This window comes from Euphorbia lathyris, chromosome 1 (assembly GCF_963576675.1).
Source record: "Euphorbia lathyris chromosome 1, ddEupLath1.1, whole genome shotgun sequence".
NCBI lineage: Eukaryota > Viridiplantae > Streptophyta > Magnoliopsida > Malpighiales > Euphorbiaceae > Euphorbia > Euphorbia lathyris.
In genome coordinates, this window is record NC_088910.1 from 52,159,315 (window position 1) to 52,170,386 (window position 11,072).

Sequence of the window (11,072 nt, forward strand, 5' to 3'; positions counted from 1 at the left end):
CCTTGTTAGGCCCTTAAATCCAAATTATTAATTTTTTTTGGCCTAGTAGGCCATCTCAAATCAAAATTTTTAATTTTTTTACTTGTTCCGCCATTCCTAAATCCATTTTTTTACATGTTAGGAATCTTAAACAAAATCTAACTTAATTTTGAGAAATTGTACATTAATACTTAAAATTTGGTTCTTGGCCACTCAAATTATAACACGCACGCGTGCGCGCGCGCGCGCGCACACACACACACACACACACATATATATATATATATATATATATATATATATATATATATATATATATATATATATATAAGGGCTCTTGTGAGAACCCTTTTTAAGTGAGGACACTTCCTTATGGTGAGAACACTCAAAACTACGTCGTTTTGAGTATAAAAAATCAATAAAAACGGAATGTTGCTGGTAGGATTTGAGGCCACTTCACTTATACTCCATGCTACTTACCATTAAGACAATTGTTTTTCTCATCCATTATGGAGCGCGCTGCTTAATACCATTATCCATGTAGCTTCCATTATTTAATATTTGACACATACACTTATTAATATCGATGAAATGTGCATAATAATAAATTATTAATAGAAAAAAAAAGAAATGTGCATAATAATGAATTACTAATAGAACAAAAAATCCAAAAACATGCTCTAATTTTTTATTTAATTAATTCCTCTATATTTTTTGTAATTTATGTTTTAAAATGTTAAGGACGATGTTCTAAATAATGTTACATATGTTCTAAAAAAACATAACGTATGTTGTAAAAAAACATAACGTATATTTTCTTATATAACATAACTATAAAGGAATTAAATAAATAAGAAATTGGAGCATGTTCTTGTATTTTTTTCTATTAATAATTCATTATTATGCACATTTCTTTTTTTTCTATTAATAATTCATTATTATGCATATTTAATCGATATTAATAAGTGCTTGCGTCAAATATTAAACAATAGAAGCTACTATCACAATGATATATTAAGCAGCGCGCGTGATATAATACACAAGAGAATCAATTGTCTCAGTGGTAAGTAGAGTGGAGTGTAGATAGGATTGTCCAGGTTTGACTCCCACTAGCAGCATTCAGTGATTTTTATACTCAAAACGACGTAGTTTTGAGTGTTCTCACCATAAGGAAGTGTCCTCACTTAAGAGGAGGTTCTCACTTGATCCCTCACCTATATATATATATATATATATATATATATATATATATATATATAAGCAAAAAAAAATTTTTTTTTGCTAACGCACATGTAAAATCGCCCCTTCTCCGAATCGAGTAATCTTGTATTCGCCACTGAACTCCTCTATACCTAGAATCCAATATCTTATATTGATGAAAGTATAACGTGGTGTCTAAATGGCGATGAATTAAGTATATTAGTGAGATTAGGGTTAGGATGAATCAAGACTTGATCCACTTATTAAATCTAAAATACTTTTCATAACATGTTATGTTTTGAATCTGATCATTCACTACTAGATCTAGGTTTATTAAATTTAAGTCTTAAAATGCTTTAAATTTCTACCCTGTAATTTTAATAAACTTATATCTAACGGTGAATGACCGTATACTACATCATCATCAAAATCTATGTGATCAAAATCATAATATCTAATGTGTCAAACTATATTAATCAATACTCCCTCTGGTCCAGTTTAGAAGTCGTTTTAGACTCTTGCACAAAGATTAAGAATGCCTTTAAAACTTACTCAAAATTCCTTTATTACCCTCTGCCTTTATGTAAGATATTTTGGTGGCTGTACTTGGGAAGCCTATTTCTCTTTTCCTTGTAAACCTTCTTTTCCTCTCCAACATCTATTTAATTAATGATAAAACCTTGGAAGTGGTGGAGTAGTGGACAATTTGCTCCTCATTCCTCTCCATGAAAATTAAAAAGGGTAGGAGAGGTATTGTGGCTCTGAAGCTGGACTTGGAGAAAGCTTATGACCGCTTAAACTGGAGTTTTCTTCTGGATAGTCTGAAGAGAGCTGGTATCTCGGATAATTGGAGGAGATTGATCGAGGTCTGCATTTCTTCTCCTATTTTTCAGGTTTTGATCAATGGAGATATGTCAGAGGAGTTTACTCCTTCCAGGGGGATTCGTCAAGGGGACCCTATGAGCCCTTTCTTATTTGTTATTGCTATGGAAAGATTGTCTCACCTTATCCAAGAGGCTATGGGCAATGGGAAATTCCATCCAGTTTCCATCAACAAATTCTGTCCTTCGATTACTCATTTGTTCTTCGCAGATGATGTTATGATCTTTGTGGAAGGGAATGAGGAGCAAATTGGTGTGGTTATGGATATCCTTAACTGTTTCTGCGCCGCTTCTAGCCAGAAGATCAATATCCAAAAATCCCGAATCTTGTGTTCTAAAAACATGAGTAAGGGTGTCTGCAAAAGGCTAAGTGAAATATCTGGTATTCCTCTGACTAACTCTTTGGGTAAGTATCTGGGGGTTCCCCTCCATAGTGACAGAGTCTCCAAAGCCTCATTTAAAGAGACTCTGGACAAAACTAATGGTAAGTGTGCCAATTGGAAAGCTAAAACTCTTTCTCTTGCGGGTCGTCTTACTTTGATTCAGTCTGTAAATTGTGCGGCTCCTGATCATATTATGCAAGCTTGTAGATTGCCTGAGCCTGTTCTTAATGATCTTGATAAAATCAATCGACGTTTCCTTTAGGGGGACTCTGCGGAGGGGAAAAAGATCCACCTTGTTCCTTGGAAGGAGGTTTGTCAACCTAAAAACATGGAAGGCTTGGGGATAAGACAAGCCAAGGACAATAACAAAGTTTTATTAATGAAGCTTCTGTGGAGAATGTGGCAACTCCCCTCTTCTCTTTGGGTTCGTTTTCTTTGTGGGAAATATAGAAAAGATAAGATTTTTGGGGGCCCCAAGGAGAGAGTTGTCAATTGTTCTTTTCTTTGGAAATGCCTCAGTACTGTGTTTTCAGAGTTTTGCTCTGGGATAGGTTGGGAGGTGGGAAATGGTAAGTCCATCAGCTTCTGGAATGACATCTGGATTGGAGGCAAATCTTTATTAGAGGTGTGTAGCTCCCCGCCACCTAGTAATATTCGCAATTGGAGGATCGCCGATGTGGTGGATTTTGAGGGGGATTGGATTTGGTCTAAATTTGAATATTTTTTTAGTCTGGATACGCTCTTGAGGATTAGAGGGGTTAAGATAAGTAACAAGGAGGAAGATAGGGATAGTCATTGTTGGGCATTGACAAACAATGGGTCTTATACCTGCAAGTCTGCCTTTGAGGCTTTTAACCAAAATGGGACGGGTCCTCACTCTGAAGTTTGGAAAATCATTTGGGCTTTAAAAATTCCTTACCGCATTAGGAGCTTTCTGTGGCTTGGTGTTAAGGATGGGCTGCTCACTAATTCGGATAGAAATAGACGGCATCTGGTGGATTCAGGTGCTTGCAGCAGATGCAGAGGGCATGTTGAAACTATTTGCCATGCTCTTAGGGACTGTACTAGGAGTAAAGAGGTGTGGAGAAAAGTTCTCCCTCACCACCTGCTTTCTACTTTCTTGGCTCACTCTGATCATGACTGGTTTATTGATGGAGTTAGTGGGAAGTTATTGGCTAACCTTGAGCATGGTGATATTTTCTTTGCTATTGTCTATCACCAGATTTGGAAGTGGAGGAATGAGGAGATCTTTGGAAAGAAAACTGTTTCTATTCCTAATTTAGTTGAGTTCTTCTCGGAAAAATTATTCAATATTACTGATAGCTTCAAAGGAGATTCTCTTGCTAGGTCGACCCGGAAGAAGACTGTTCACCTCCTTGGTTGGTGCAGGCCTAAGGAAGGGGTGGTGAAATTAAACACGGATGGTTCTTGCCTTAAGGACGATAAGATTGCTGCAGGACGTGTTCTGAGAGATGATGGGGGTGCCTGGTTGTCTGGGTTTGCTCAGAATCTGGGCTTGGGTTCGTCCTTTTCGGTTGATCTTTGGGAGATTTTTTCTGGCCTTAAACTTGCCAAGAGTCTGGGTTTGAAGAAGTTGATTGTAGAATCTGACAACCTTGAAGCTATCAAAATGATTTCCGATAATAATGCTATTTGTTTAAATAGCCAAAATCTAATCAAATGTATTAGAAGATTTTGTTCTTCCTTTGATTTCATAAATTTCAGCCATATCTTCAGAGAACAAAACCGGGTAGCGGATCGTTTGGCGGCTGCTGGTCATGAGGGGATGTTGGGCGTCACGGCCTTTTCTTATCCTCCTGATTATATTTCTTCTCCTCTTTTTGAAGATGTGGTGGGGGTTAGCTTCCCTAGGCTAATCCCAGGCTAGGTTTTTGGTTTTTGTTTTGTTTTTTTTTTTTATCCTGTTCCTACCAAAAAAAAGTGGACAATTGTATAATTTAATTAATGAACCACTTATGTAAAAGTAAATTTAAATAAGGGTATATTTGGTAAAAATCAATTTATTTATATAGATTAAATCAAATTGACATGTATTGTGAAACAAAAAGCTATGTATTGTAAAACAAAAAGCTCTCTAAAAAGACTTCTACGGTGGAGCGGAGGGATTATTTAATTATATCATTTAATGAATGTATTTTGTACGTGCCATTAATTAGGGTCAGCCACGGAGGAATCCCAAATTTAGAAGAAAATAACATTTCGGCATATTGAATAAACGTTGTCGTTTGAATTGATGAACATAGTCTGATTTTCTTACGAAGTTGGATTGGATCTCGATCAGAATGGACATAAAGACACAAAGGCACACACTCTTGCTCCCCCTTCTGCTGAATGCTGATCCAACTTTAGTTTCCTCCTTTTTATTTACAGAATTATTTATCTATTAGCTTCCGATCGGGATATTGAATGGCAGAGAGTCGTACCTTTCTTCTTCTTCTTCTTCCTCTCTGGTAATTTTATTCCATCATTAGTTGCCATTTGTAACCTCAATTGGAATGGGATTTTGTCTTTGTTATCTCTGTTTCTTCTTAATCTACATGACTCCTTTTCTTCCTTTCTTTCTCTTTTCCCTTTAATTTCAAATTCAATTGTTTGGTGTTCGATGGATTGGCTTGATTTCAGTGTTTTTTTTTTCTGTATTTGACATCATTATTTCTGATTATGTCCTGTAGACGATTTGGCAATTATTGATTAAGATGAATCTAGACTTTATCCGCTAGGTTTAGCAAACTAATAGTGAGGTGTAGAATGTGGAATTAGGCTTAATCGGAAGCATAGTGCATTTTTTTTAATGTTTTACATATAATATTCTTTAATTCATGCTTAATTGCCCCTTCTTTTTTGCTGATTGTTAAGTGGAGGAAAGTTGATCAAACATAGGCTTTTGTGGTCATTTTAGCTGTAAACTGCATCTTCTTTATTGAACTATTGAGCAATTGAATTTCCAGTTTCCTTTGATGTGCACTGTGCTTTTATTTGGGGTTTTTGGTTTTCTTTATCTGTAATGTTTTCAACTACAAAAGACACAAGGTTCAGTTGGTTTTCCTTTCAGTTTTTTTTTTTTTTTTTTTTTTTTTTTTTGTGTGTGCATTGCTGCTGTATGAAATTTCTTCATTGTAGGCTCAAGCATTAACTACGCTTTCATAACTAGTATTGCTTCACTTTGAGTTTTTAGATACGTTACTATGAGTATGACCAATAATATATGGTCAATCATGTGCAGTTTCAAGAATAATTCTATCTAGATGGATGTTTCCTTAACCTTTGGTATTTTGACATATTTTGCCTGTGTATAAATTATTTCAGGGCCTAGTGCTGTTAAACATATATTGTTTTCCAGAGTTGAATTTTTCACTTTCACCATGTGGGGGTTTGCTTCAAAAGCCATCAGTGGAACTAGTAAATTGAAGAATGAATGTTTAAAGCCAAGCCAAGCTCTTTCAGAGTGCTCAGATGATGAACCTTCATTGAACAATAGCAGAGAGGAAGGATTGGAATGCCCTATATGCTGGGAGTCTTTTAATATTGTTGAGAATGTGCCCTATGTTCTATGGTGTGGCCACACATTATGTAAGAATTGCGTGCTAGGGCTGCAAAGAGCTGTTGTGAAACTTCCTGCACTGCCAATCCAGCTTCCGTTCTTCATCACTTGCCCATGGTGTAGTCTATTATCTTTGAGGCTGGTGTATAAAGGAAATCTTAGGTTCCCTTGCAAGAACTACTTTGTACTCTGGATGGTTGAGAGCATGAATGGCGATAGGTCAAAGTCATATTTCTCGTTGCGTGGGGATCATCAAGCTGTCTGTTCTTCAAACAGAAATTTGGGTGTAGGAAATCAAGTTAGCCAAACAAGCAACAGAAGAGGCCCTTGTACTCGTACCTCAGAACAATCAGCCTCTACCCGTGTTCAAGGCGGTATGAACATTAGGTACATCAATGCCGACAGACTTCAAGTGTCCCTTCGTAAGTCATTGGTTTTCTTTGTCCACTTGACAGCTAAATTTCCGTTGATTGTCATATTTCTTCTGGTTATTTTGTATGCAATACCGGTCAGTGCAGCCGTATTGGCACTCTACATCCTTATCACCATTATATTTGCTGTCCCATCTTTTCTCGTCTTGTACTTTGCCTTACCTAGTCTAGATTGGTTGGTTAGAGAAATCATTAATTGAGTTGTCATTGTCCTACATGCTTTGGTGTAACTGTTGCTTCTGGAATTGCTCCCATTATGAATCAGCTTGTGCCATGAAATTCGACGACATTCCTGCTCGTAGGAGCTGACCAGCCAGCTTAATGTTTTGAAAACCATGGAGCTGGATTGAAATTCTTCAACCAAATCGCATCTCGTACAGAGCTCAATTGAAATCTTAGCATCTGCTGAGTAAGTTGATTTCTAGTGTTAATTTAGTCTTGGGAATAGCTAAGATCAGTACTTTGGTGCAATGTAAATATAGGGTAGTGTTATGAAATTATCAGTAATCTAGCTATTTTGTATTTTGATGGACTTTATCATATATATGCATTTAATATTACAATTCTGTCTTAGTATTCCTCATATGCTATGCAGTACCATCAATTTCCTTTGATTTCTGTTTGAGGTTGTATATCAAATCTCGTATGCTTGAAAATTTGATATATAGTTTTTGTTTGGCTTTTCATAACAAATTCATTATAAAGGAGCAAAAGTATCAAGTAGTGTAGTGAGCATTCAATATCTATAATGTTTATGGGATGAGTTCTTAGGTAAAAACCATTTAAAAAAAAAAAAAAAAGAACACGTACTATTTTAATATTTTGATACATTAAAAGAATTGTAAAAAAAATTACATCATTTTGATATATCTGAAAGTTATTTTATATTAATTAAAAATGATGAAAAAAGGTCCAAATACACCTTAAAATTCTTGAAACTGTTATCCCAATCCTTATATCAAACGCAGTCAATCCTTGAAAAAGAAAAAATAATTTGGAAAATAACTTCATTATATTTATGCCTATATTTTCATTTTTTTCAAAATCAGTTGAAATAGGTAATGAACCAACGATACACCATGAATGGTACGTATTTATTTAGCACACACCAATTTCATTATTATTTACATATATAATACAACTAATATATTATTCTAAAATATGAAGCAATTAGTTAAAGAAATAATAAAAGTAGATAAATATAATTAGTATGTTTACAACAAAAAATATAACAAAACAAACCTGAATTTGTTAAAGCCGCTCTGCTCCCTCCTATGAAAAGAAACATGGTTGTTATCTTATTGTTGTCTGTTGAGGACAAGAGTTATCTTTAATCTTGACACCAAAATTTTCTCTCTCTAGAATCCTGTATTTCTCTCTCCTACTACTTGGGGTAATTTTTTGTTTGTTGTCAGGTTATAATAATGAGGCTCAATTGAACAACATCTTCACCTTTGTCTTTTACAAGTGTATTTCAGGCAAAACAAATTGGAGCCTAAAACCCTTGGGACCGGACAAAAGTCTTCACCTGGTTTTGCCTTGCCTGGTATGATCTTCAACCTTTTTTTATGATTTTTCTTTTTGTCAAATTTTAAATCTTTTTTGGCTTATCAATGTGGGTTTTGATTCAAATAAGGTTTTGAAACCATTTCTGCAATTTGGGTGCTTTTGCTCTTCCTGTAGATTCTCTAAAAGAATGAAAATTATTGCCCTTTTTGAAAGAGATTGCATAATGTCTTAGAAGAATTTCCTGATTCATGTGTTTTTTCTATTTTCAGGCTGACCTGTGAGGTTCTTGAGGTCATATTTTTATTATCATTTATAAGATCAATGCTTGATGCTTGATCAGCAAAACGGAACAGAGAGACTTTTCTCTTTCATTTTCCCTCTATTCCTTTTCTGCCTTTTCTCCATCTCTCAACATTTTTATCTGCTGCAAGTTTGCACTTATCTTTCCTTATCTTTTATAATTGGGGAGAAAATGGATACAATCCCAGAAAATGTTGCTACAGAAATTATCCTCGGAACCGATTCTATATTCGCAATCAAGGAGAATCACCCAATTTCAGAGATACAACAATCTGCCTGTATGGTCCCTGAGGGCAATTCAGAAACGATTGTGAAAACTAGTGCATCCAAAGATGGTCATGTGAGAAGGAATTCTACTGGTAACATTGGCATCCCATACAGAAACGTAAAGATTCTTTCGCGTTATCTTGCCACGAGTAAGAGCTCCTGCCATGATCAGTGTAAATATGGAATGAAGCAAGACCTCGATGTGAATATGTTCGGTAGTCGAACATTGAAAACGATTGCGGAGAAGCACACCAGAGGCTATTACATTGGTAAGCCTGTAGCTTTAGCAGAAGGAAAGAAGAAATCAGCTGTGAGATTTTTACCTTCTGGTTCCAGAAGCCAAAAAACTGATAGTCCTGTTGCTACCAGGAGAGAAATTTCATCAAACCGGAAACGAGATTTGTTTAAACAGTTTTCGTTACCTCTTCGGGGATTAGTTCCAAGGTCGGATCCTACACTATCGAAGTTGTCCTCTCTAGAGGATCATTCAGGAAGTAAAGAATTCGGTACTGATGTTCGAGATAACCACGTAAAAGCTACTTCTGTGCAAAATCTAGATGGAGTTTCAAGTAACAGAAAACAAACTATCAGAAATGCTAAACAAGAGACCAACAAATTGAACGGGAAGAAGGTCTTGTCGCGAGCAAATGTTCCTTTGTCTAGTCTGCATTCCGTTAAGAAGGTAGTGACACGACCTATTGTTTCTTTGGCCCCGAAACGTTCTGGAAAGAGGTACATAAGCGCGAAGAATGAACAATTGAAGACCCTGAAAGTGGTTTCTCATCTTCATAATGATGTTTCCTCAAAGCATCCAAGAAAGGACATCTCCATTGATCAATTATCTCCAAATTCTACAGCGAAACCCCCGAGACGCACTCAATATAAACAGGGAACTCTTGTGTCTGATTCATCTACATCTCAACATCAAGCAACTAACAGGGAGAAGCGATCAACGAATGCAGAATCGACGAAGATTAAGCCTATGAGGGATAGAGTAGTTAGAGCAAAGGATAAAGAATCCACAGCCAGAAAGGTAAATTTCAGGAAAGGAAAGGTTATTGAGAATCATCAGGATATAATTACATCAAGGAGACTGAAATTCAAGCAAAGATCCTTAAGTGACACACTTGTTGTTGATGTTGAGAAAATAAAAAGTAACTTTGGGAGCAGAGAAATTCATGTGGATGGTGTTGAAATGAATGGTGCAAAATCTGAATCAGAGAATGTTGTTTTGAAACATAAAGATGGTGATGAAGATAAGAAAGGTCCACAGAATTTGTTGAATAACGTGATTGAGGAGACAGCAAATAAGCTATCTGAGACAAAAAGGAGTAAAGTGAAAGTCTTGGTTGGTGCATTTGAAAGTGTCATATCTTTAAGGGATTCAAAACAAGCATCCATGGTTGATGCTAGCTGATTTACTCATATAAAAGGAAATGGATGATCAAATTTACAAGATTTTGTGCACTAATTCAGCCAGGGAGATTGATGGAGACTATAAAAGGGTTTTTTTTCATTGCTTGTCATGTTTTCTTTGTTGAAGATCAAAGCTTTATGGCTATTTCTACCTCTTTGTTTCATTTATTTTGATGAAATGTATTTGTAAAAAAATGTTGTAAGTGCATAATGTAATTTTTTTATAAGTATAAACACGTATAAAAGAAAATTAGTCTTTCAAATAGGAGTGAGCTATATATATTTTATTTAAGTAAAATATACATGTATATGGAATAACAACTCTACTTATCTGTTTATGAAAAAGAAACATTTATTCCCTATTCCCCATTGGTGTGGCGAGGACTCAGTCTACCGGTTTAGTAGGATTCACATTCGGAGGACAAGCGGAATTGGAATGCACGATCCTTTTGGCACCAGTCAAGGGGTTGGAGGTGGAGTGATTTTGCAGATAAGTTACCTCAAACTTGGGTTTTAGAAATTCAGCTTTCACGGTTTTCCCTTAAGATGCGCAAATGGATAGATGCCATTGGCCTGCTTCACAGACTGGTCAATATTCTATGGCCTCGGTTTACAAGATGCTCCACCCCTTATTATAGACAATAAGGGTGTGCTTTGGAAGTTATTTGTCCCGAGAAAGAGTAAGAGTTTTCTTTGGCTCCTAATTAATAAGGATGTGATGTGTAATGAGAATAGAGTTAGAAAACATCTTGCTACTTTGAATGCTTACATTTGTTTGTGGATTGGCTGAAACTGAGTCACATTTACTTTGGGGCTGCTCTACCGCGAAGAAGGTCTAGGATCGATTTCTCCTAAGGAGTGGCAAGCTCACCTTTTTCTCTTGATTGGGAAGTTATCTGGGTGTGGTTGTGGTGTTTACGAGCATTGACTGGCGTATCTTTTTTTCCACTTCGTTTTGATGGCTTTAGCGATGGTGAAGGTAATAAAGTAGCACATGCTATCGTCGGGTGGACAAAGGATTTGGATTCCAAAATTGTTTTAATGGAGGAGTACCGAGTTACTGTTTGGAGTCTAGTTTGTAACTTAATATATATACTTTCATTTCTTGATATAAAAAAAAAAGATTATAAAATTCTTTGAATTT

The 11,072-nt window shown here is 35.9% G+C and overlaps 2 protein-coding genes across 2 annotated transcripts; both read left to right on the forward strand.

Annotated features, from left to right (window-relative positions):
* Positions 1-4,716: 4,716 nt before the first annotated feature.
* LOC136232634 (uncharacterized) lies at positions 4,717-7,002 on the forward strand. Its single transcript, XM_066021893.1, has 2 exons — positions 4,717-4,914; positions 5,771-7,002. The coding sequence occupies exon 2, from the start codon at positions 5,827-5,829 to the stop codon at positions 6,634-6,636; it is 810 nt and encodes a 269-aa protein (XP_065877965.1). The 5' UTR covers positions 4,717-4,914; positions 5,771-5,826; the 3' UTR covers positions 6,637-7,002.
* A 698-nt stretch (positions 7,003-7,700) lies between these two features.
* On the forward strand, positions 7,701-10,128 carry LOC136202198 (uncharacterized). The gene is made up of 2 exons (XM_065992729.1): positions 7,701-7,982; positions 8,215-10,128. Exon 2 carries the CDS (start codon positions 8,274-8,276, stop codon positions 9,927-9,929), a length of 1,656 nt encoding a protein of 551 aa, XP_065848801.1. The 5' UTR covers positions 7,701-7,982; positions 8,215-8,273; the 3' UTR covers positions 9,930-10,128.
* Positions 10,129-11,072: the final 944 nt, after the last annotated feature.